A 22,424-nucleotide genomic window follows, 5' to 3' on the forward strand; every position below is an offset into this window, starting at 1 on the left:
CAGGTAATTTACCAGCGTTGTATGTCTAGTTTTGTTGTTGGTAATTAGCAAACATTACCCAGCATGGACTCCCACTGGGAACTGGAGAAACTTTGTGAAATATTAAAGAGGAAAGTCTTTATATTTCACTAGAAAATTGAAACGAGATGCAGTGATATTCTCCCTGTCACTCTTGCGTTTAGGAGAAGGAAGGAGCAAGCTGGAAGGAATTCTTTAACTTAAGGAGAAATGTTCAGAAAGCACTGGGAAGTCACTATTGAAATCAATACCCTGAATCAGGCTGTATCCTGGCCGACAGGGTTTATAAAAGGGGGTGGGTTGGGAGGACAGGAAAATTGCAAACTACATCTTTATTGCTCTTACTTAGGTTTTTTTGAATTAATCTCCTTGAAATAGAGGAAAGGGGCTATAAAAAGTTTTCTCTTTGGAAGGCTTTGTAATTTAAATAAGCACCAGAATTGTTTATTCAAAGTTATTTATATATATATTTTTTAAATGGAGAGATTGAGGAAATATATCCCAGTGCCCTGACTTCCTGCCTTTCTGCCTCTTTAATGAAAGCCTCTGTAGACACTGGAACTGAGACCCCACCCGAAATGTGGCCACACTTGGTGTGTTGTCAGAAAGCAGAATGGTATCTTATTCTTTAAATGGAACTTTTGGAACATAAAACACATTCCAATAAATGTGAACAGAAAATTATGAATTCATTAAACTACTTTGGTATCTTGCGCTATATATAATATTTATATTCCGACTACTGTAAAATATGCTTTAATATCTTTAGGCAGCTATAAGGGCTTAAATATTTATAAAATGGCTAAAGATAAAGTATGGCCCTTTTATTCCTACATACAGATGATGTAAGGCGTGCAATCAAAGACAATAACACTCTCTGCCCATTTGTCATCTTAAAGGAGCCGATCAGTGCGCCATCCCTCGTGTGCCATCTACATAAGAGTTGTTGCCGACACAGGCAACTCCAGAGGAGTTTGCGCCTTAAAAACTACCTAGAGTGCTATACTTCACAGAAAACAGGGCTTTCTGAAAATGGAGACAAAACAATAAATTTGCAGGCAAAACAGCTCCAAGAGGGGCTTCAAAATACTGCCGTATTTATCTCTGGGACATCTGGGAACAGGAAGCATTTTGATTTAATATTTCATAACATAGAGGCAATTGCTTCCTTGCATGGTATATAATTAATGCTCATAAAAAGAAGACTTTAGAAAAAAAAAAGTCTATGGAATCCTAAATGCAAATAAAAATAAATAAATAAATAACTAAATAAATAAATAAAATGAGACACACACCTGGACTTCTCTTAGAAATATGGAACAGCCTCATGTAATCCAATACAAAGAAAGCCACCCTGAATTCACAATCACCTGGGGGCCCATTAAAAGTAGGTTTATAGATTAAGTTTGAAACTTCAACCATGACGTTCCCATTATTTAGTCTCCTTCTCTGTCATTATACCCAGGGGTTTGATTGATTTTCAAAGTTCTTCCATTTCCTATACTGCTGATTAAGCATCCCGAAAACTACCTGCACCTACCTGCCTTGACCTCTCCCATGCACATTCCCCTGGTCTATTTTCCCCACTCCTTGCGGATCAGGACGGTGTATATTTGGGAACCACCTGGAAGTTCACGAGTCAAAGTTCATTTCTCCCATAGTTCCTATTTTCATAATGTCCATGATATGCCTTCCAAACTTCCCCGCAAGCAACCCTGGGAGGCTGCCAGTTCCATGGAGATGGAAGCTTACTGAACCAGCAGTCCCATGTGAGAATCACGGACAGTTACCTTGAGTAAAGAGGCTCAGTCTGTACTTCTCAATGCAGGCTGCACCTTGGAATCTCTGATGCCTGCATCCTATGTCTAGAGTCTGGTGCAATCGCTGTGGGATGTGGCTTGAGTGAGGTTTGAGAGCTCCTGGTTGATTGCAATGTGAAGCTAAGGTGGAAAACCCATTAGGCTAGGTAACTTGTTACCTCCATATGCAAATATTTCTGCATACAACTCTGGGGAGGTAAAGGAAGGGGCCAAGAGAAGATCCATCATTTTATTAGGCACTTAAAGGGATCCAAGACCCCTTCCCCAATTAAAAACTCAAAGTTCCTCAGATCTTCTGGCTGAGAGCCAAAATTAGTTTTTTTGAGGTGAAAAGAGGCCAAGGGGCAATGATAGGTATAACCTATCATCTAGTCAGAGCAGTATGGGCCCTACTCTGACAGTAGCAACTCTGGATAGTTTCATTTTACCAGAACCTCAGTGAGCTGAGACCTAGCCTCTCTGCTTCATAGAGAAGCCCCATCATGTGGCGCCATACTAGCCTGTCTATGGAGGAAAAATCTCAGTGGTCACTGTCAATGTGTCCCAGTTTTTCCTCAACTCCTCTGTAGGCTTTTGTAAATCTACTGTTCCTGGATTTCTCACCTCCCAAAGGTGTGTTTTGTTTTCTACGCGTATTTATTGACAAGCACAATCAACAGCTATTCTGGCTGCTAGGTACAAAGGGATAATTCTTATCTTGCTATTGGTTATCTTGGGGGAGCAAAGGAAATAAAATAGTAAAACTCTCCAAAAATAATAGTAACAAATGTAGCTGATGTTGCGTGATCTCTTACTACATCTCAGTTACTAAGTGTTTTATATCCATTCATTCAGGGCTGCCATGTGTGGTTGTGAAGGACGTGGTTTCTGACCCTATTTAATTGTGTCATATATTGAAAAAAAAATTGTGTCATCACTCTGACAGCCCCATTTGTGACTCGCCACCATGAATTAGAGTGACAAAACCCATCTGCTGAATTCTTCCTGCCCAGGTATTAGGGCGACATGGGCTAGTCTGCTGCTAAAAGGAGTGCCCATCTCCACATGGCCAGGAAAGCTCTAAGGAACCATTCAAAGCTCCCTGGAGCAGAAAGTAGAGATGGTTTCTGCCCTTCATTGAACTTTGGAGGTCTCAGTCCTACAGCCTCCTTAGGCCTTGGGCTGGTATTGTGCAACACTACCTGCAGTGAGGCCAATGCAAGGTTGAGGATCACGAGCTATTAGTAAAGGTTCAAGGATTGGGGTGATTTACTAGAGAACGTTTGGACAAGCCTGACAAGTTCAACATCTTGAATCTTTGTAGCCCTTGCCTACTGCTCAGCAGTCAAAGGAATGGAGAGTGACTGAAGCCGGGGAGGAAAGTATGTGGTTTTTAGCAAAGTATCGAGCTGCTTTGTCTCATTTGAGGGCAAACGAAGATAGGGCAGGCTGCAAACAACAGATATTAGGAGTATTCATTCATTTGTTCACTCCACAAACCTCTACAAGCATCTAGTAGGTGGGAGGTGCTGTGCTAAGCATTTAAATGCATTTCTGACAGTTGGCGGGAGTGGGGAGATCAGTAAGGTGATAGACCAGGCCATTTTTTTGAGGTCCCACCCAAATTAACAGTGACCTCACCTACCTCCTTTCCTCTGACGCCCTGAGACCATTAAGGCCCCTCTGTTCTATCATCAGCAGACAGATAGCTAAGTGCCCCTGCCTGAACTACACTTGGCCTTTCTTGTTTATGTGCCTTCTCTCACTCAGCCTCAGCCTCTTCCACCTGCCTGTAGCCCCTTTACTTATGATAATCATACTTATTTTCAAATTGAACTTCACTTATTCTGGAGCCCCTGCCCCCAACCACTGCAGCCCAAAACGGCCCCTGGCTTCTCTTAACACACTATGTGGTGACATCCCTGTGGCTCTTATAGCTGGTAGAAACTCTACTGGGGATATGTAACAAGATGCTCAATGACTGCTTTTCTAGAATTGGGGAATGATTTCCACCAGAACATTCCATGAAGTTTGACTGAAATACTTAAGGACCATCCACGCTCCTAAATACTCTATAAATCCAGAACTAAGGTCATTTATAGATCAGTGTTTCTTTGCAAGGCCATTTTTAAGACAAGAAATAAAGGTTTTAGGACTTCAAATGAGTTTTTTGGTTATACATAGATGGGTTAAGACAAAACTCCCTTGGATGGTTGGTTAGGCTCATCTACCGGCTCGGGGCACGCACGTTATCTTTACAGCATATGGATTAAACTCATGCCTCAGAAAATTACAAATGACTCACACCATGCCTTTTACAAGCTACTCTGGAATGATGCAGGCCCCATATCATTAAATATGTGTATTCAAGTTGTGCCATACAACTTATTTTATATGTCTGTGTCATTTCTGTCTATGGATCCCATTAGCTCCGTAACAGCATGACCATGGAAAGAGTGGGGACACTAATCTCAGCCATGGGGTATAAACCAAAGTAATGCTCAGGAAAAGAACTCTTGATGGACCCATCCTTATCCAGAATCTCATCTGGGGCCTTAGAGAGTCCACGGGATGACAAGACTTCTTTTACTTTTCTTTGATTATACAGTCACACTTCCCTCCCAAAGGACAATTTATCTGGACCATTTTCCGAGTGTAACACACCATGTGAAATCCTAGGCTTTGGGGGCTAGAGTGGTCTGTTTATTCTCATCTACTGCCTTTTACGGAAACTTCCACCTGGAGAGTGAGATGAATCGATAAAACCTGGAAATATTTTGTAAGTTTCTGGACAACAGAGAGCAATATCAGGGGTCTCTAACTTTCCACCTTTGTTCTGACAGCTCCAAAAGCAAATCTATAATAACAGGGAAAAAGCTGCAACAATTAAACTGCTCACAGAGGCAGGCTAAGCAGAGTTCTTGATATTTCTCTCAACTCTACTCTTGTTTGTTTAGCTATTGTAGCAAGGAAGACCAGAACCAAGAGAATCCCAGTGTCTCTGATTGCTGAGGGGAGGAGGGCCAGGGACCTACAAAATGTGGATGCACAGAATAAGAATGTTAAAAAGACCCTTGAGTCTCTGGGTGCAAAGAGACATTTAGCATGCCCAGGGATGCTTCCATGACCGTTAAAAGCAGACGTACGGATTGAGGCCTGTTCTCATGAGAATAACACTTATTCTCTTCTAGGGGGCTGACTGAGGCGGTAAGAAAAGCACAGGCTTTGGAATCACACAATTTGGGCCTCAACTCCACGTGCCCTTGACGCACTATGAGACTGTGGGGAAGCTGCTGCAGTTTCCTCGGCCTTAGTCTTCTCATCTGTAAAATGGAGATAGATGACCTCCGCCTTAACAGGTTATCAGGAAGAGTAACTGAGATAGTGCATATGAGTGTGCCTGGTGCATGACTCAACTGAAAAAAAGAGGGCCTACAATTTTTAAAAAGAGGCATTAACTACACAACGCAGGTTTTAAGGAGTAAAGCCTGATGTGAGGACGATGAGTTCAGCCCAAACCCAGCACCACCCCACATCTGTTTTCTGTCTCCGAAGCTAAGATTTTCCTTCACTGCAGTTGTCCCAAGCTGGGCACAACCTGAGAGAGGAACTCAATCTGCTCTGCATGTAGTCGAAAGGAAAACGTTATTTTGTCCGTTTTTATTTTTAATCCCCCACATCCACTCCCTAAGGAAGAGCCCCATCTATGGAAGGCCTACAAACCACCACCGGGTGAGCAAAGAGTCCAGGCTTTCCCATCTCTTGTTACAGTCATTCTTGTTTTTTCGTGTGTCCTCGTTTTCGTCGCTGGGAATCTATTACCAGAATAGTAAACGGCGGTCTTCAGAGGATCTCTCATGTGGTAAAATATGCTGTGTAGGAAAAATTCTCCCAAGTTGAAGTCATTTAGAAGAAAGCAGCTGCAGATGCTGCTTTGCTGTAATACATGTGCACTCCTGTGCTGAGATTAGTCTTGTAATGTCCGCCACAGAAACATAACGGGGCAGGCCCCTTTCTGTACTCGAGACCTGCTCGAGCCCTAAGCCAGATTTTCTTTATTGGTTAGTAAGCTCTTTTAATGAAATGTACTACTCTTATTATAGAGGACTCAAAATAAGATCTAAATCACAAACCAATAAAAGAAAATTATTGGGCTGGGTATCTAAAGTTACTACCTAGAGGCTATTCCAGTGTGGTATTTATAAATCTCGAAACAGTTAAGTATAATTGTCTTTCTGGTTTGGGGGACTGAAGCCAACAGCAGTTTCAGTTACAACCGAAGACAAATATTTTAGCACAGAGCTTTGTTCATTCGGCGGCTAGAGAGAAATGGCTTCTCCCCGCCCCCACCCCCACCCCAACCCTTTCAGAATTGAGAGACCATATTGTGGCAATGAATGTCATATGGGAGCAGCTGAAAAAAATGCTTCTCTGGTTTCAGGAAGGGAGAATGTGTGTAAGGATATGTGCATAGGTATGTTTGGGATTGGGGCAGGGAGGTGTGTGGCCTGGGTGTGCAGGGGTGAGGCAGGGAGGACAAAAAGGGGAAACACTAGCAGGACAGAAGTTGAGGGTGACATGGGAATTGAAGATGGGGTGGTCCGTCAGATTAACGGGAAAGCCAGATGTGCACTGCTTACCGCACTGCAACTTACACACAGAGACAGTGCCATTCTGGAAGGATGTGGAAGCTTCCACCAAAAGACCCGTTATAACCCCAATTCTACCAAACGCCATAGCTCTCTCTCTGGAGTAACAATGTAGATCATCAAAAACACAGATCCCCATGTAATAAACATAAAAAGCATACCAAAGACCCTCAGTTATGAAGGACCAAAGAACTCATCTGGTTTGACGTCCCTCTCATCACAAAGATCAGGTCAGTACCTCTCCCTTGGCAAATGGACCTGTGGCGACAGAATGCTCAGTACATTTTTAGGCAGCCCATTCTATTCTGGAAATGTCTTCCTTATGCAGGGCTAAAATCTGTTTCTCCTTAATCATTAGCCATCGGCCGTGGTTTTTCCAGTGGAGCAGAAGGTAAAATGGCCCTTTCAGTCCACTAACCCCCCACTCTCTTAACTGCTTGGCAAGGGATAGGCTGTCCTAGTGTTTCCCCATTCTGACCATCTCCTTGGCTGCATTCTTGAGTTGGTTAGTTTTTCCCCTCAAATCTTCATAGCTCCTGATACACTCACTCTCAGACCGACCAGGATGAAACAATCACTACTCAAAATAAATTACACTTCCATCAGCCAGGTTTATGCAACCCGTCTTCAGTGATTATTTGAAACTGAACGCCCGGTGGACTTCATTACATTCCATCCTGTGGGTTTTGTCCCGAAGTACTAGTTTAGGAAGGTCCTTTTGAATCCTGACCCTTTGAATCCTGCCATAATTTAGAGGTCCTAACCCACATAGCCTCCCCCAAAGATAAAAGAGAAGTCACATTTTCTTCTCTGGAACAGGAAAAGAAATCTCAGACTTTAGGATATGCCCTATGCCCCCAATTAATGCTGTCTCTCTAAGAACCTTGGCCATTCTTCCAAAGAAAAAGGTCATTCTCTACTTGAGGCTCTTAACTTTTGTTGAAATGCAGTCAAGGGAGAGCATCTGCTTATGTGTGGACATCATTTAGTGTCACCGTGGCTGAGGGTCACGGAGGGCTGGAGGTCTGGGTGTGTGTGTGTGTGTGCCCACATGCATGTGTGCTGGTGTGCGTACACATACATGCTTGTGTGTCTATTGGAGTGTTTGTGTGAGCCATTATATATTTTTTAACTTGTAGCTATAAAGAGGCACAGAATACAGAAAAATAAATTTAGAGGGGTGAAGAAAAGCAGGCAGGGGACATTCATTTCGGGTTTGTGACATATGTTTCTCCGTCCCTTGGGAAGTTGGGAGCCCAGCTCAGCTTGTGGTTCCTTGACTTCTACAAATGTTCCTCTCTGCCCTTTCTAAGGTGCTTCTCATCCTTCTGCTTTTCACATTTCTTTCCTCATACCTCTCTCCAAGGTTCTACTCCACTGATAGAGAATAAGCCATGGGGCAAACTTTTAGCTGTGACCCTCTCCTGAATGCAGGACTTTATTTCCACCCATCTGCATTTCATGGTCACCTGGATTTTCTGCCAAGTCTACATGGAAATGAACCATGGCTAGAACCCAACATTGCCAATACCACTTTCTCCCGCTGCCAGGCCCTGCCTGCTGAGGCCTCTTCCTATGAGCTCATCACTATCCTCTGTCACTGAGAAGGAAGCTGACAATCACATAATCTGTTTTATGTCTACTATGTCTCACAGTAAAATAGTCTCCCCTTCTGTTTCCAGCTCAAGGTTCCTGATCTCCTGGATAACCACAGTTCCTACCCAGACCCCTGCATTCTCTTCTTTCCCACTCCAAACAATGCTTCACAGGCTGCCAGATCAATCTCCCTGAAGCTCAGGTCTGATCCCATCACTCTCTTGCTCTGAAACCTGCTGTAGCTCCCCAGTGCCTACTGAATAATTATAGCTTCATAACTCAAAATTAAAAAAAAAAAAATCCCTCAGTGCCTAACCCACATTTCTGCCTCAGGCCTCCCTGCTGTCTTACACATACCCTGTTTTCCAGCCAAACTGTACTCATCACTGTCCCTCAAACACATCTCCATGCATCCTTGCCCCTTACTTCAATTCTTTTCTCTGACTGCAGCCAGCTCTATTTGGTTCTACCAGCTGAAATCCTATTCATTTTTTCAAAATGTCTCTCAAACCCACTCTCTTCCTTTTTCTCTTCCTGTCCCATATTTGCCTCCATGGACTGTAATTCTTTCCTGGTAATATACCAGCATTCAGAAGCAGTTGCACATTTGCACTGGAGGTTGCAAGGACAGGGAATGTGCTTCACGCATCTCTGTCTCTCTAACAGTGTCTGCCATGCACAGTCCGAGCACACAACAGGTGCTTAATAAGGGTTTGGGGACAGGCAGCATGCATCTGAGGAATGCGGAGCATGTAACAGGAAAGGGAACCACAGAGAAACCTTCACACCACATCCAAAATGAACCCCGATGTTGAAATACACACACTCCATCTTCTTAAAGAGACCCAAGCTCTTTAGGGAGCACACTGCTGGCCCTGGGGGTGAGCGACGTTGCTGTTTAGTAGCAGCATAGTGCTGGATCTCTGCTTGGCCGTCTGTCAAAAGCTGTGGTCAGGAGGAAGGCCTGTCCACTGGGCAACTAATATCCTTCACTTATCACCATGAGACATGTGACAGAGACAAGATGACAAATGCAGCCAGTTGGTAGAAACTAGAACCTGGGCTCCAGCACAACCCCAAGCCCCTTTCTCTCCACTTAAGGTTTTTTTAGTCTTAGGAAGCTAATGACCATCCAGAAAATATGAAAGAAAGAAGGCAGACCAACAAGCTGAGCCAACAGCATTGTCCTAAGGAAGTAAAATAGTAAAGTTTAGGATCCGTGGGAGACCAGAAGGCCCAGGTGAAAACCATTACTTCACCCCTCAAGGCCTCAGTTTCCTCCCTTTCCAATCAAAATGGTAACCTCCTTACCACATATGCCTCCTCAGAGGACCAATTCGGGCAGTGGTTCCCACTCTGGCTGCACCATCTGGGAGTTTATAAAGCTTCTAATGTCCAGGTTATACCCTAGATCAGTTAAACCACAGTTGCTGAGGTGCGACCCAGCCATCGATATTTTTTTTTAAGTTTCTCAAATGAATACAATGTGTGGCCAAGGGTGAAAACCTTATCGTCTCAATTGGCAAAATGTCTATCATGCAATGGCAGCAAACTTTCATAAGCATTAGTGTTATTATTACAGTTGTTGGTGGTGCTGGTGGTGCTGGTGGTCAGATGGGCTTTGCCTTAGACCCAGAATCCGCATGCAAAATGAGCATAATACCACCAAACTCTGTTCAGGATCTGCAATATTTCATTCTCCGAGCTCATCACACACTCCTCTCCCACATCAAACCTCCCATGCTTCAGCTCTCCCACGCTTTTGCTTCACACCCTGTTCTTTGATCACAGGGATTAACTGCCTGCTTTGTCATGGCCTCTCAGTCTGTAAGCCCCAACACTGGTTTGACTTCCCCATCTATCATCTTAGACCTGGCGACCATTCATTTTAATATCCTCTGAACAGCTCCATGGAATCCTTCGCCTCCTCTGAATTGCTATCCCAAACTCAAGCCATTTTGTACATTTTCTGCTGTTTCTGCCAAGAGCTGCAGAGAAGATCGCAGAGCTGTGTTGACTGGCACCATAACGCCTTCCAACCCCAGCTGGCCCTCACCAACACTCACTCACACCCTCACCTCACTCCAGCCAGCTTCCTTACATGTTTACTGTAATGTCTGCCCTGAACCTTTGTCACCGTCAGTTCCCAGTCCCAACTGTCCCGGTCCCTCAGATCTTCAAGGAAAACCAAACTGGCAGCTTCGTGAAGAAAGGAGAGCCATCTGACTGCCTCCAGCTTATAATCTTCCTCATCTAGCTTTCCGTTTCACAGGGACCAGGGCCATTCCTTCTCCTTTTGAAGGCCACATTGTTTTCTCCTGCTTCTCTCTGTTACGCTATCATATAATGACTTCCTCCTAAAGCTTCAAACTCTCCCTCTCAATGGGGTTTCACCTCAGTCCACTGCAGCCAACAAATATGGTGGATTTCTCCACGTTCTAAAAACAGAAAGGAAATCTCTTTTTTGACAAGATTCCCCTGAAATACCCTATTTCTCTCCCTATGTGCACTTGAAAGAGTAATACACGGTTTCAACTTCTCACCTCCCATTAATGCTTCAGACCCCTCAACGCCAGCCTCCACTGGCAACAAGCTACTCAAGCTGCTCTTGCCAAGGTTGTCAACAACTTCCTGAGGGTCAAATGCACCATTGCCTCTTTTCGGACCTCATCTACTTGACTTTCCTGTAGTATCTGACAGTGCTAATCATTGCTTTCTTTCAGATCAGTGCATCCCAACAAATTCTTATGGCATGTCAACTCTGTGTCAGGTCCTGTGCTAGAGGCACTGGGGACATGAAGATGAGCAAAAGAAGAATGGTCCTCACCTCTCAAAGAGCTCATAGTCTATTCAAGAAAACATATGCATCAATACTTAATTAGGATACACCCTAAATTGCTATCTGGAATTTATTCAACTCTCTTCTTTACTTTTGATAGTACCCACTCCTACTTCCTCAATCTTTGCCCTCAGGCCCTTTCACTGGATTCTCTCCCTCTGTTTGTCACTTCACTGTTGACATTTCCAAGGTTCCAGGTTTGGCCCTTCTCTCTTGGTTGCTCTGCCTTCTCTCTCTGGGAAATATCCACTCTCGAGGCCTATACACCATCCATCACCAATGATTTCCAAGTCTGCAACCTCAAACCTGACTTTATCCCTATATAGTCAGGGTATGGTTGTATTTTTTGTTAGATATCTACATATACTGTCAACTCAAATGAACCAGGACCATATTCTTTGCCATCTGCCCCGAGCCTGTTTCTCCTCCTGAGCCCTCAGCTTACTTTATATCCACCTAGTAGTCAACCCCAGAACTCATTACCAGCTCTTCATCCTTGCTCATCCACACTTCCATCCCACCTGACTGGCCTTCAATGGGCTATCTTTGCTGTTACAAATCCACCTCAATCTCTGCCTGGCCCTTGTGACTGCCATCGCTATAGCTGTCCTGTCATCTCAGCCCTATAATCCCAGCCCTTAAAATGGCAACAAGCTGATGACTTAGACCTGTGCCATCCAATATGGTAGCTACTAGCCACATGCCAGTATTTAAATTCAAATTTATTAAATTAAGTAAAAGGGAGAAAAAAAAATCCTCAGTCCACTAGTCACATTTCAAGTGCTCAAGAGCCACATGTATTCAACTCATCCACAAACGTCACCTCTTCTTGGAAACTTTCGCAACCCCTTGAAGTGTATAAACCGAGGAGCTCTTTTGTTTCTAGCCTCATCCTTGTCTCATTGCACGGTAATTGTTTATGAGGGTATCTCACCCACTCACCTGAGCCCCTCAAGGATGGTGAGTGCTGAATCCATGTCATCTTTGTGTTCTGGGCTTTTATAGTGCCTGATGCATAGCAGACACTCATTTACTCCTATTTCTTTCTCTAAGAGTTACCTTCACTAGGAGGTTAGCCAGGAAGGAACTATAAGATGTTCATTTCATAATGTGATTCAAAAGCACAAAGGGAAACTCAATCACATGCCCCCTCTTTTCAGGTACTGACTCAAGTGGCTCTCTGAGAATGGGCCCTTCCTTCCTCTACCCACCCTCCCTTTCAAGATCAGGCTCAGTTCTTGTCTTTTAGAACCACAGGGAAACAGTCTGGCAAGAGCCACTGTTGTACCAGCTGATTTAAATTGAAATGTTTTCCCCAGATAAATACGTGCTAAATAATATACCAGCTCTCCAGCCAAAGGGAAGTGACAGGCGCTCTGTAAATAAAGGCACTTAGTTGCTGGTAAAGAGCTGTAAAGTGGTTCTGAGCTGATGTTTGCTGACCAGCAAGAAGCAGCTTCACCTGCTTTATATAATTGTCACTGCAGTCTTGCCTGCTGTATATTAAAACTGCATCTCATAGACCCAACTGTCACATCGGATATACCATCCAGCATGGGGTATGCCACCTTTCTCTGTAATTGTTTTTGACAACCAGCCATCACATCTCAGATCTTTTCAGAAAGCGTCTGGTCCAAAGTCCCTAGGCTGGGTCAGTTCTGACACCATGTGGGCTAGAACAGTGGCACCAAAAGGGAATGTGAATAGAGAAGAGGAAAAAGAGGCTTTGTTAGTCTCAGAGACCAGATAATGCACACTGGCAAGTGTCTGAACCCAAATCTCAACAAAGACTCTACCTCCTCAATGTTAAGGTACATTTTTCATGTTACATGGTATCATGCTAGAAAAACTTTCCATTGAGATGCCTGGATATTTTGGCCCCAGAGCACACACGCTTGCCCTGAGTCCACACTTCTGTCCTGCTGAGTTTTGGAGAATTGGTAATGTAGCTCTCAAGACAAAGCCGAGGATGCAGCTTCATAAGGGCTGCAGAATAAATAGTGGTGAAAAGTGGGTAGCAGTGGCCAGAAATCTATGTTGCTATCCCTCAGGGGAAGTTAGATTTGCTTCCCAACATGCAAAGAGTAACACGAAATCCATTTTGTACCCTGTAATTCCAATCTACTTGGAGCGTGGTCGTGACAAATACCTAGATGAAGGGTAATTAAAATATCTGAGGCCGATGAGTGTTCCAGCTGGTCAAACAGTTCTCAAGGAGGGACAGTGACAGGGAAACCTAGTTTGTCCCTGCAGCCCCATGGGCTGGGACAAACCCAAGGAGTGGGCTGTGTGATGAGCAGCCCAAGATGAATACAGAGCACTTGCCCATCAGAGAGAAAGTCACTTCCTGTGCTGATGGCCACCGCTGGACTTTTGGAAGGTCAGAGTGTCCCCAGAGGAGGGTGTTAGAAACCAAGGACAAGAGAAGGGCAGACAGAGTAAGAAAACAAGGGGAAATATGGGCTCAGTGTGCTGGTAGCTTTGGCAGTCTCTCACTGAGAGCAGAATGAAGTGCTTGCTGGCTGCTGGGGGACATGGGCTCCACACCACTGCTGACCAAGAGTCTGAAAATTGCCCCTGGCCATGGGGTACATCCTTGGCCTCCTTTGGTGTGTATGTGTGTGTGTCTGGGGGGTGGGTGTACTAAAGAAGGAGTGCCCTTCTCTTCTTTGTGCAGGAAAAATATGCTCCCGTTCCCTTTCTTCCTTATCTCCCGCCAAAGCCTATTTTCCTTGCTTATTCCTGTCCTAAAGCAGTAAAGAAGGCTTTTGAGAATCAGGTATGTGCGGAGGGGAGGGGAAGCCTTTTTATCAGCGTGGCCATCATATAGGATCTGAGAGGCTGGGGTCAGGTTTATGAGAGCTGGAAGGAACACCCATGTCAGACACACACGTAACTCAATCAGGCATTGAGATTCTGATCTATGGACCTTGACAATCACAATTATTGAATTGGGAGAAAACAGACATGCTGGGGAAAGGGAGTATTTTCCGGCCCCTCCTGCTCAGTTCCATCTGTCCCCCACCCCCCGCCTGAAGGGAGCGCTTCTCCTGCTTCCACTCCTTTCCATTCCCCTTGCTAGCTCCCGCCAGGAGAAGAGGAGCGTCTAATCGGGTTGGTCAGCGTGTTCACTGGACCGGGCTTTGTTAGCGTGCAGAATATTGTGCCTTAAAGCAGTGCACACGAGTCACCTGGGGACCCTGTTAGAATGCAGATTCTGACCCAGGAGGTTTGGGGTGGGCGTGAGATTCTGCATTTCTAACAAGCTCCCCAGGGGACGCCCATGCTGGGACGGAGTTGGGAGGACACATGAGGAAGAACAACTACTTAAAGGCAGGAACCAAATGGTGGCTTGGCTCTTCCACCTCCCAGAAGGCCAACTTACTGTCTCCTCATATCCTCTGTCACCTGTGCTCCCTGAGCAGGCAGGACAGAAGGCAGTCTCTGGCTCTCCAGTACACAGCTGGGTAGGTAAGACTCTCTTTTAGAGCCTTGACATGTTGCTATGACCTGAGGCCCAGCTGATCAAGTGGATACCAAGATTTAGATCTGGGGGAGAGGCAGAGGATGGCAGAGTGGAGAGGTGAAAACCAGGCTTCAGACCGTAGCAGTCAGGGTTGCATCAAGAATAGAAGCCACTCTATTCCAAGTATAAGGAAAATTAGATGTGGATGCCACCATCGGAAGTGCTGTAGGAACAAAAGTCAAAGAGGCCACCACGAGCCATTGCACTCACAACACCAAGTTGCAAGCCCCACAGGAGGTACTGCAGATCTCCAGGCAGCTCGAAGAAGGCCACACCACGCCCCTCAGTCCCTAGCAGCAAAGCCAGTGATTCTCAGAAAGCTCCTTTAAAAGCTGCTTTGAACCTCGCATCTGCTCAGGGTCTGGCTGCCGCTGCCTCCAAAGAATCAAGGTCTCTTTGTCTCTTCCAAATTCCAGATCTCGTCCCAGTGCCCGGCTCTCCTTGGCAGACTCCAGCCCAGAACTGTGCAGGGCAGAGGATTCTAGGAACTGCCGTTCCCAGCTTTGCTGCACTGTTGAGCAGATGTTGGAAGGAGGTGGTGCTGGTGCTGAGCTGACAAAAGATCCAGCAGCACATGTCTGGGCTGCAAGATGGGGCTGAACTTTATCCCGTCAATAAGGTCGCGCTTCATATCCCAGCAGCTAGAGTTCTCATGGCTGTGCTCCCTCCACCTTTGGTCCTGGAATGATGGGATTCAGGCCCCCACCATGCACCCAATGTCACCCATCCAGCAGACCACTTATGACAACGATCCTGCAGTTCATGGCAAGCCTGCGCAGAAGCAGTCCTGCCAAGGCTCAGATTAGTCAAGCTGTTTGTTACAAGGTTTTGCTGTGCTGCCTCTCTGAGACTTCTAGATGACATCTTTACTAGCAGCTATCTGCCCAGGATCCCAGAGAAAATGACAGGGAAGATGGGGGCAGAGCAGAGAAGGTGGATGTACCTCATTTCACTCTGGCATGCCTGCTGTAGAGAACGTGTGGGCTGATGAGCCTCACCTCTTGCTAAATGACTTTTTGTGTCCCTATAGTCCCCGCTGTCCGGGGGTCACCATCCATAGGTCAGCGGATAACAAGGTAAAGCTTAACACCCCCATGCAGCTATAACAATGGCAATGCTTAACATAGGTCAATGGCAAAAATATATACTGCAGAGAAACATTAGGAATTGTTCAGCCAGCATCTTTTCAGTGCCTGACATTTAGCTGGTGACCCGGGTCACAGAGCCACTGTTTGGGAAGACTGAGGGCAGTGGCAATTGAAAGGCTGCTTTCCTCTCTGGGAAGGCAGGCTATTCGGAGTGTGGGTGTTCAGGTGTTCTCAAGCCTGCTTCCCGAGATGGTAAGAAGACGCGGCAGATGCCCCTTTGAAAGCCATCACCCGGACCACAGGTTTTACTGCCAGCAGGCTGGTGTGAGCCTCTTTGAATTACTGAGTGAAGGATATCCCTCTTGCCAGCCCCTGTCCCCTGTAGGCACAGCAGAGAAGTATTACAGGCTGTCCTTACCTTGGGAATTAGCCTGCAAGACCCCGATGCTGTCATCAAACTGCATAGATTTGATGTTGAGTGACGCCAAGATGCATTCCTTGTCCTGCAGCGAAGTATCATCAATATTATTCTGATTGGCTGACAGGATAACGCACATGTCACAGAGGTTGATGTTGACGGCCCTTAAATCAGCCCGACTTAATGGCGTACCCTTTGGCACCGAGGAAAGGGAAAAAAAAAAAGAAGAAGCAAAAGTGAGACCGAGGGACGAGAGGGAAAGAGGGGGAAAAAAAAATAAAAACAAATTAAAGATGGAGCCGGAGCTTTGGGAAATTATTTAACAAGTATCTTTTTTATGCCTTGACATTAAGCTGGCCTAACTACATTCAAGGGAATAGGAGCTGTGTGCTAATCTAAAGGGTAGTCGGTGCTGATGGCGGCATTTCAGGCTTGCTCTCCACACTCAATCAAGCCGTTGCTAACAAACGAGGGAGAGGAATAATGCCAGGGTTCTACATCTTCTTCCTGCCTGGAAATTGTCTTGATTTAAGAAACTGTCCTGTGGCAACCTCTGGCTTTCAGAATGTAACGAGGGGGTGGGTTTCAAATGCCTGTTTATTTAATAGCAGGTCACTTCTGTCTCGGGCAAAAACAGCAGCTCTGACTAGAATTTCCAATGCAGCCAAGGGGAAATAGCCAGTGAGCATGGTATGATGAGGTGGGACTGATAGCACTGCTCAACCTGGAGGACGTGAGAGGGATGGAATTAATGTGCATCTTGTAAAGGGGAGGGGGGAAGAACTTAAGCTTCAAGTCATATAATTTTATTGCAAATTTTCAGCAAGAGAAAAAAAAGTGCAAGAAAATCGCCTAATTGACCAACAACAGAGTGATGGTTGAATACACCACTGGACATACATACAAGGAAAGTCTATGCAGCAGGTAAAGAGACCAAAACAGCTCTCCATGTAGGTGTAGCCTGGGCAGGATCTCTAAAATAGTGGGATAAGTGCAAAACAAAAACACAAAAAAACAAGTCCTAGATCATTTAAAAAGTATTATTTCATTTATGTAAAAAGAAACCCACAAAATAAAACTATATATTTATGAATGCACTAGTAAATGCATGTACATTTGGAGAGAAATTTAAGGAAAAATATACACTAAACTAATAATAGTAATTACCTCTAGGGAGGAGAATAAGATTGGGGGTAAAGGGAAAAGTTTGTTTTTGACTTTACATACTTCTGTCTTGTTTGAATATTTTATAACAAGAACGTATTTGTATATTACCGGTGTAATTAAAAATAAATAAGCCAGTAAACAGATTTTTTAAAATCCCGGAACAACAAAAAAGCAGTGGGGGAAAAAAAACCCAGAACAAGGAGGTAATGACAGAGAGGAAGAGAAGGCAAGCACAGGTAGGAAAGAAGGGTTAAGTGTCAGAGGGGAGAGGCATGACCTCCACACGCTCTGTGTCCTCAGGAGGGATCACAGAAGAACTAATCAGGCCATCCATGTCAGGGCTCCCCAGGGGCCATGTGGCATCATTTTGGAGTTCACACACTTGGTCCTTCAGCCTGGATCCAGCTTCTGCTCTGCCTACGTGAAGATTTGAGTTGACTTCAACTCACTGACCACGTAGGGAGAGGGTTTGCCAACCCCCATATATCCCCGGATGCCTTCCTCCCATTCTCCTTCCTGGAGAAGGGGCTTTGGGATGATGGAACTTGGCCGCTCAGATTGAGACCATCAACCCCCTTTGAAGCCTCAGTGAGAGACATGATTCTGCTCTCAGGCCCCAAAATACTGCTGCAAAGTGGCATTATGGAGCAAGAGGCATTTAGTGCTTTGGGGCTGGGAAGCTACTAATTCCAGCCTCTGGAGCAGTATCTTCTGAGAGGAGAAGAATCCCTCTTTTCCTGGGATCACTTGGTACAAAGTAAGTCTGACCAACTTCCTGAATCATTTTGCCAGTGCATAAGCCTCAATTGCCTACATTCATATTCTTTTAATTTTCACCTTGTAGGGAATCCAGCAGTAATTGCGATATAAGACAATCCCTGCATAGTTGTATACACACGATTTCAAAACTCAAGAAATACCGATGACATATATAGAAATACCATGTTTCTCTGGACTGACTCCATACGTGGGGCACTGTTTAAACAATGAAATATGTGAAGACATAGAGGAAGGCCCATTTGTACAATATGCTGTGCTTGAGTGTGTTAAATTTCGGAGGGTTTAAAAAGGACCAGCAAATATGAGAGCTCATTCATATGTAGGCCAACAGGTGAGTGCATGTATACAAGGGCACACAGGAGACACACACATATACACACACAGAATGCACACACACACACACACACACCAAACATTACCCATACACCCAACACCCATACATACAGAATGCACACTTGTGTGCATGTGCACACACGCACATACACATACACATGTGCGTGCACACACACACACACAGCCCAGCAAAATAATAAGCTCTTTACAAAACACTTTTAGACCCAGTCCATGTGTTCCAAGGGACCATGTGTAAAAGCACATGTACAAAAATAATTGTGGAAAAACATAATCAAATCTAACATGACTGAAATTAGCAAGGTATATATCTGCTTATGCTCTTCTATGTGTATGACTATTTGTTTTTCTTCAGGTGATTATTTTTAACTACATGTGTTTACTAAATCAGCTTACTAGTTTCCTAAATCTAGAATTGTTTAAAAGTTTATGAAAAATATATTGATTAATGATCAGGAAATAATTACGTGCCTCCTAGATCATGTATCCTGCATCTTTACACTAAATTGTCGAGTCTCAAACTGTTCCTTTTAGATTTGGGCCCTAGCATATTTTTCAATCAAGAATATCACATGCACATATGTGTGCGTACACATACAAGCCTATGAAAATATTGCTAGGCTTCTACATGAATGGGAGGCAGGGAGTGGCCAGAGGAAGGGGCTGGCCTTCCATACAACAGAAATAAAGAAAGAACTCTGTTAAATCCACTTAGTTAAAAACAGAAAGCAATATGACCAAGATTCACAGAAGCATTAATAATATCATAAATAAAATGCTAAAAATAGTTCCATAAGTAAATTCTGCTATAAGCATCATAATATCTCAAAGCACTAGGTTTGGGTAGGCAAGACAGAGAGAGAGTGTATAGACATCGATATGGTTAATACATTTGGTATCAGCTAAACTTCATGCTTGATGAGCAGCTGAACTTGGCTGCAAATTCCTTTTAATAAGGTCTCCCAGGGTTTAGATATTCCTAGACAGAGCATAAGGGAAGGGCTGAGTCCTCAGGCCCATAACCGGATGAAGAAGCGGAGGCATGATCAAAGCTACAGCTACTATATCCACCTGGGATTTTCTTTTGTGAATGAAAAGAAGGAAAAAGCATCGATAATGTGACCTTGGACTTACAGGCAATATGGACACTTTGGGAAAGTTATGAAGCGTCTCCCATTCCCGCTTGAGGTACTCAATGGAGCCCACAAACACGATGTGCTTGAGCTCGTGGTAATGAAAGTTGCTGGCACGGAGTGGCATCACCAGGTTCCGGAGGCCAATCAGGGCTGAGCTGACATCACCAAAGATGCAGACCACGACGTGGCCGCTCAGGACGGTCATGGCGGCTTCACTTCGAGTCTGCAACATGGAAAAGCGCACCAGCATTGGAGAAAAGACCTCACAGTGTTTTGGTAAGTATTTAAAAAAATACTTTCATAAAGATAGACATTTGCTGAGTGCTTACACTGTGTTATTATTTTTATTTCATCAATGTTATGTGTATGCCACATAAACTTACAATTTGAGTATGTGTGTGTGCATTATACTGGGGTCACAAATATATGTAAACATATACCCACACATAACCTGACCTTCTTTGTCACAAGATTTAAGAAAGTTATACCATCATACATATGAGCAGGTGGTCTTTCCTGATGATTTTTAGGTGGGGGGAAATATGAGAGGATAGTAATATTTATGTTGTTTAAAAAGAGAAGTCTTAGTTCACATGAAATTTTTGATAAAAGGAGTTGTCTTTGCTGTCTCTCTTGCTGAAATGATATTAAATTGGTCAGATCCTATGCTAGTCTCAGCTTGAGAATTTTCAGTTTTGAGTTCCAGACTCATCAAAGGGATGTCACACTACGTTATCACATCAACAGGTAGAACATCACATCCTCAGCCAGGGGCTGGCGAATTATGGTTCATAGGCTAAATCTGGTCTACAACCTGCTTTGGTATGGCCATGGCTGGTGAGCCAAGATTGGTTTTTACATTTTAAAATGGTTGCAAAAAAAATAAAAATGAAGATTTCATAATATGGGACAATTATATAAAATTTAAATTCCAATAAAATTTTATTGCAACTCAGCCAATCTTACTCATTTAGGTATTGTCTATGGCTGCTTTTACATTGCAATGGCAGAGCTGATTAGCTGTGACATAGAGCGTATGGCCAGCAAGACCTAAATTATTTATTATATGATCCTTTGCAGAAAGAGTTTGCTGACCCCTGTCTACTGCTGCCTTGAGTTTTCCAGGGACTGCCTGGAGTGGCCCACCTGTGAAAGTCATCAGACTATTACTTTAGTCACAAGACTATTCCCAAATAACAATTAAAAGGATCTAGAGAAAGGTCAGCCAGAGAAACAAGCCCATGTCTTCTCCCAACCCTAGGTTTGGATCTACAAAGGAGACAAATAAACGAATAAAATCGCTCCAGTGAGAGGAGGACCCCAGCTTCCCACACAAATGGTTAGCCACTGCTGCCCCTTTGCTCACTGTGTTAGTGAAGAGAATAACGCAGGAGGCCAGTTAGTGGGCCTTCCTCTGCTTCTCCTTCTGGTCCAATGCCTCCTATTCTTGCCTTGCTTGCTCCCTCTCCACTCACTGCATGCCTGGATGGTCCCATGTGGCTCACAATGCTTTGGGGGAGGCATATTAATGTCCACTGCACATATCAAACTCTGCTTGATTTAATCCCTAGAATTGACCAGTGTATTGATTGTTTAAATGCCAATATTGCAATTCACAACAATGTCAGGGTTATTACAGTAACCCCCAAGGAGAAGAAGAAGCTAGCTTTCACTCCCTGATCGTTACAATAAAGCAGGGGCTGTCACCATTATCGGTTTCCCTCTGTGATAATACAGTTATACCTACGACAGGGGCTGTAAGAAATGTCTTATAAATGGTGACCAAGAAGGACCCACTGGGAAGTCACATCCCACATCACCGCTTCATGGACAAGACCTGGAGTTAGTTACCTTGGCTGCTTGGAAGTGTGAGTGCCTGGGTACCACCAACAGAGCATCAGTGAGTCTGTAACATGCTGTGATGGGGTTTCTAATTACTTTTAATTGGTCAGGTCACCTGGGAGTCTAGCTCTCTTCAGTGAGCCTCAGGAATACAACCTGGGTTCAGAGTGGGGGATGGAAATCTGGGGAGTTGAGGAAGTCACTGGGAGGTGAGGAAGGCACCATCTAGCAAAGTGGCTGACCACAGGAGCTTAGCTCTGGGGACCAAAATACCAATCTTTAGATCGGCCACAGTAACATGACCCACAGAATCTTGTCAAGACCCCAGTTCCTGGAGAGTCTGATTTTGCCAGATTTAAGACCCAGTACAGCAACTCACATGCACATCTTGTGCTTCTTACACATCTTTGAAGGCTTAACCCAGTCTGGGCCTTCATCGCCTTAACCCCTTCAAAGCACAATCTGCGTGCACCCAGTAAGACTTCTCTGGCCACTTAGATACATCCTAGTCCTTCTCCCCTAGATTTGAATCTTGTGCCTCATAACACAGCTTTAAATATATTGTTCCATGGTTACATTTTACATCTTCTAATTAAATGATCATTTCCTCAAGATTGAGGCCATTTCATATTTTCTAACCCCCAGAGCAGTTAGTGTCCTGCATCCAGTGGGTACATGCAACCCCAAAGCATCTTCACACAGCTGGCTCTTCTGAGTATGCTCATCTCTGCTCCAGTGTGACTTTGGAGAGGGCTTCTTGGACCACACTAACTAGCACCTCCCAGTCCCTTTCTAGCCCATGGCCCTGCTTGATTGTCTTCATAGCACTGTAGCAGTATCTGAAATGTTTTTCTATACTCATCATCTACCTGGAGATCTTCTCTTTGCCCCACTAGAACATCAGCTAGTCAGGGACTGTACCCCCAGCAACAAGAGCAGTGCCTAGCACATAAATGGCCTGTTAAAAATGTTTTGTTAAATGATATTATTTTTCAGATGACAGGTAGTAACTCACTTCCCTAAACTCTTTCATGCCAGAAGGGAACTCAGTTTGGATGTCAACTAGCCATATGCTCTTCAGGAATATAGGCAAGCCATTAAGACCCCGGATTCCAGATAGAGCACCAAGCCCTTTTACCTGCCACAGATGGGTAGTGCCACTCTGAGTTTGGTTCACCAGGGCAAAAGTGCAGTGAATACAACAGGATGTAAATA

The 22,424-nt window shown here is 44.5% G+C and overlaps 1 protein-coding gene across 1 annotated transcript in view; it reads right to left on the reverse strand.

The window, feature by feature from the left end:
* Positions 1-22,424, reverse strand: part of KCNMA1 (potassium calcium-activated channel subfamily M alpha 1) — a 507,394-nt gene that overhangs the window by 53,513 nt on the left and 431,457 nt on the right. Inside the window, exons 21-22 of the mRNA XM_049645990.1 lie at positions 19,366-19,590; positions 15,934-16,126 (exon numbers count right to left, since the gene is read on the reverse strand). Coding sequence (XP_049501947.1) covers positions 15,934-16,126; positions 19,366-19,590 — 418 coding nt within the window. The remainder of the gene's footprint in view (positions 1-15,933; positions 16,127-19,365; positions 19,591-22,424) is intronic.

This window comes from Panthera uncia, chromosome D2 (assembly GCF_023721935.1).
Source record: "Panthera uncia isolate 11264 chromosome D2, Puncia_PCG_1.0, whole genome shotgun sequence".
NCBI classification, from domain to species: Eukaryota; Metazoa; Chordata; class Mammalia; order Carnivora; family Felidae; genus Panthera; species Panthera uncia.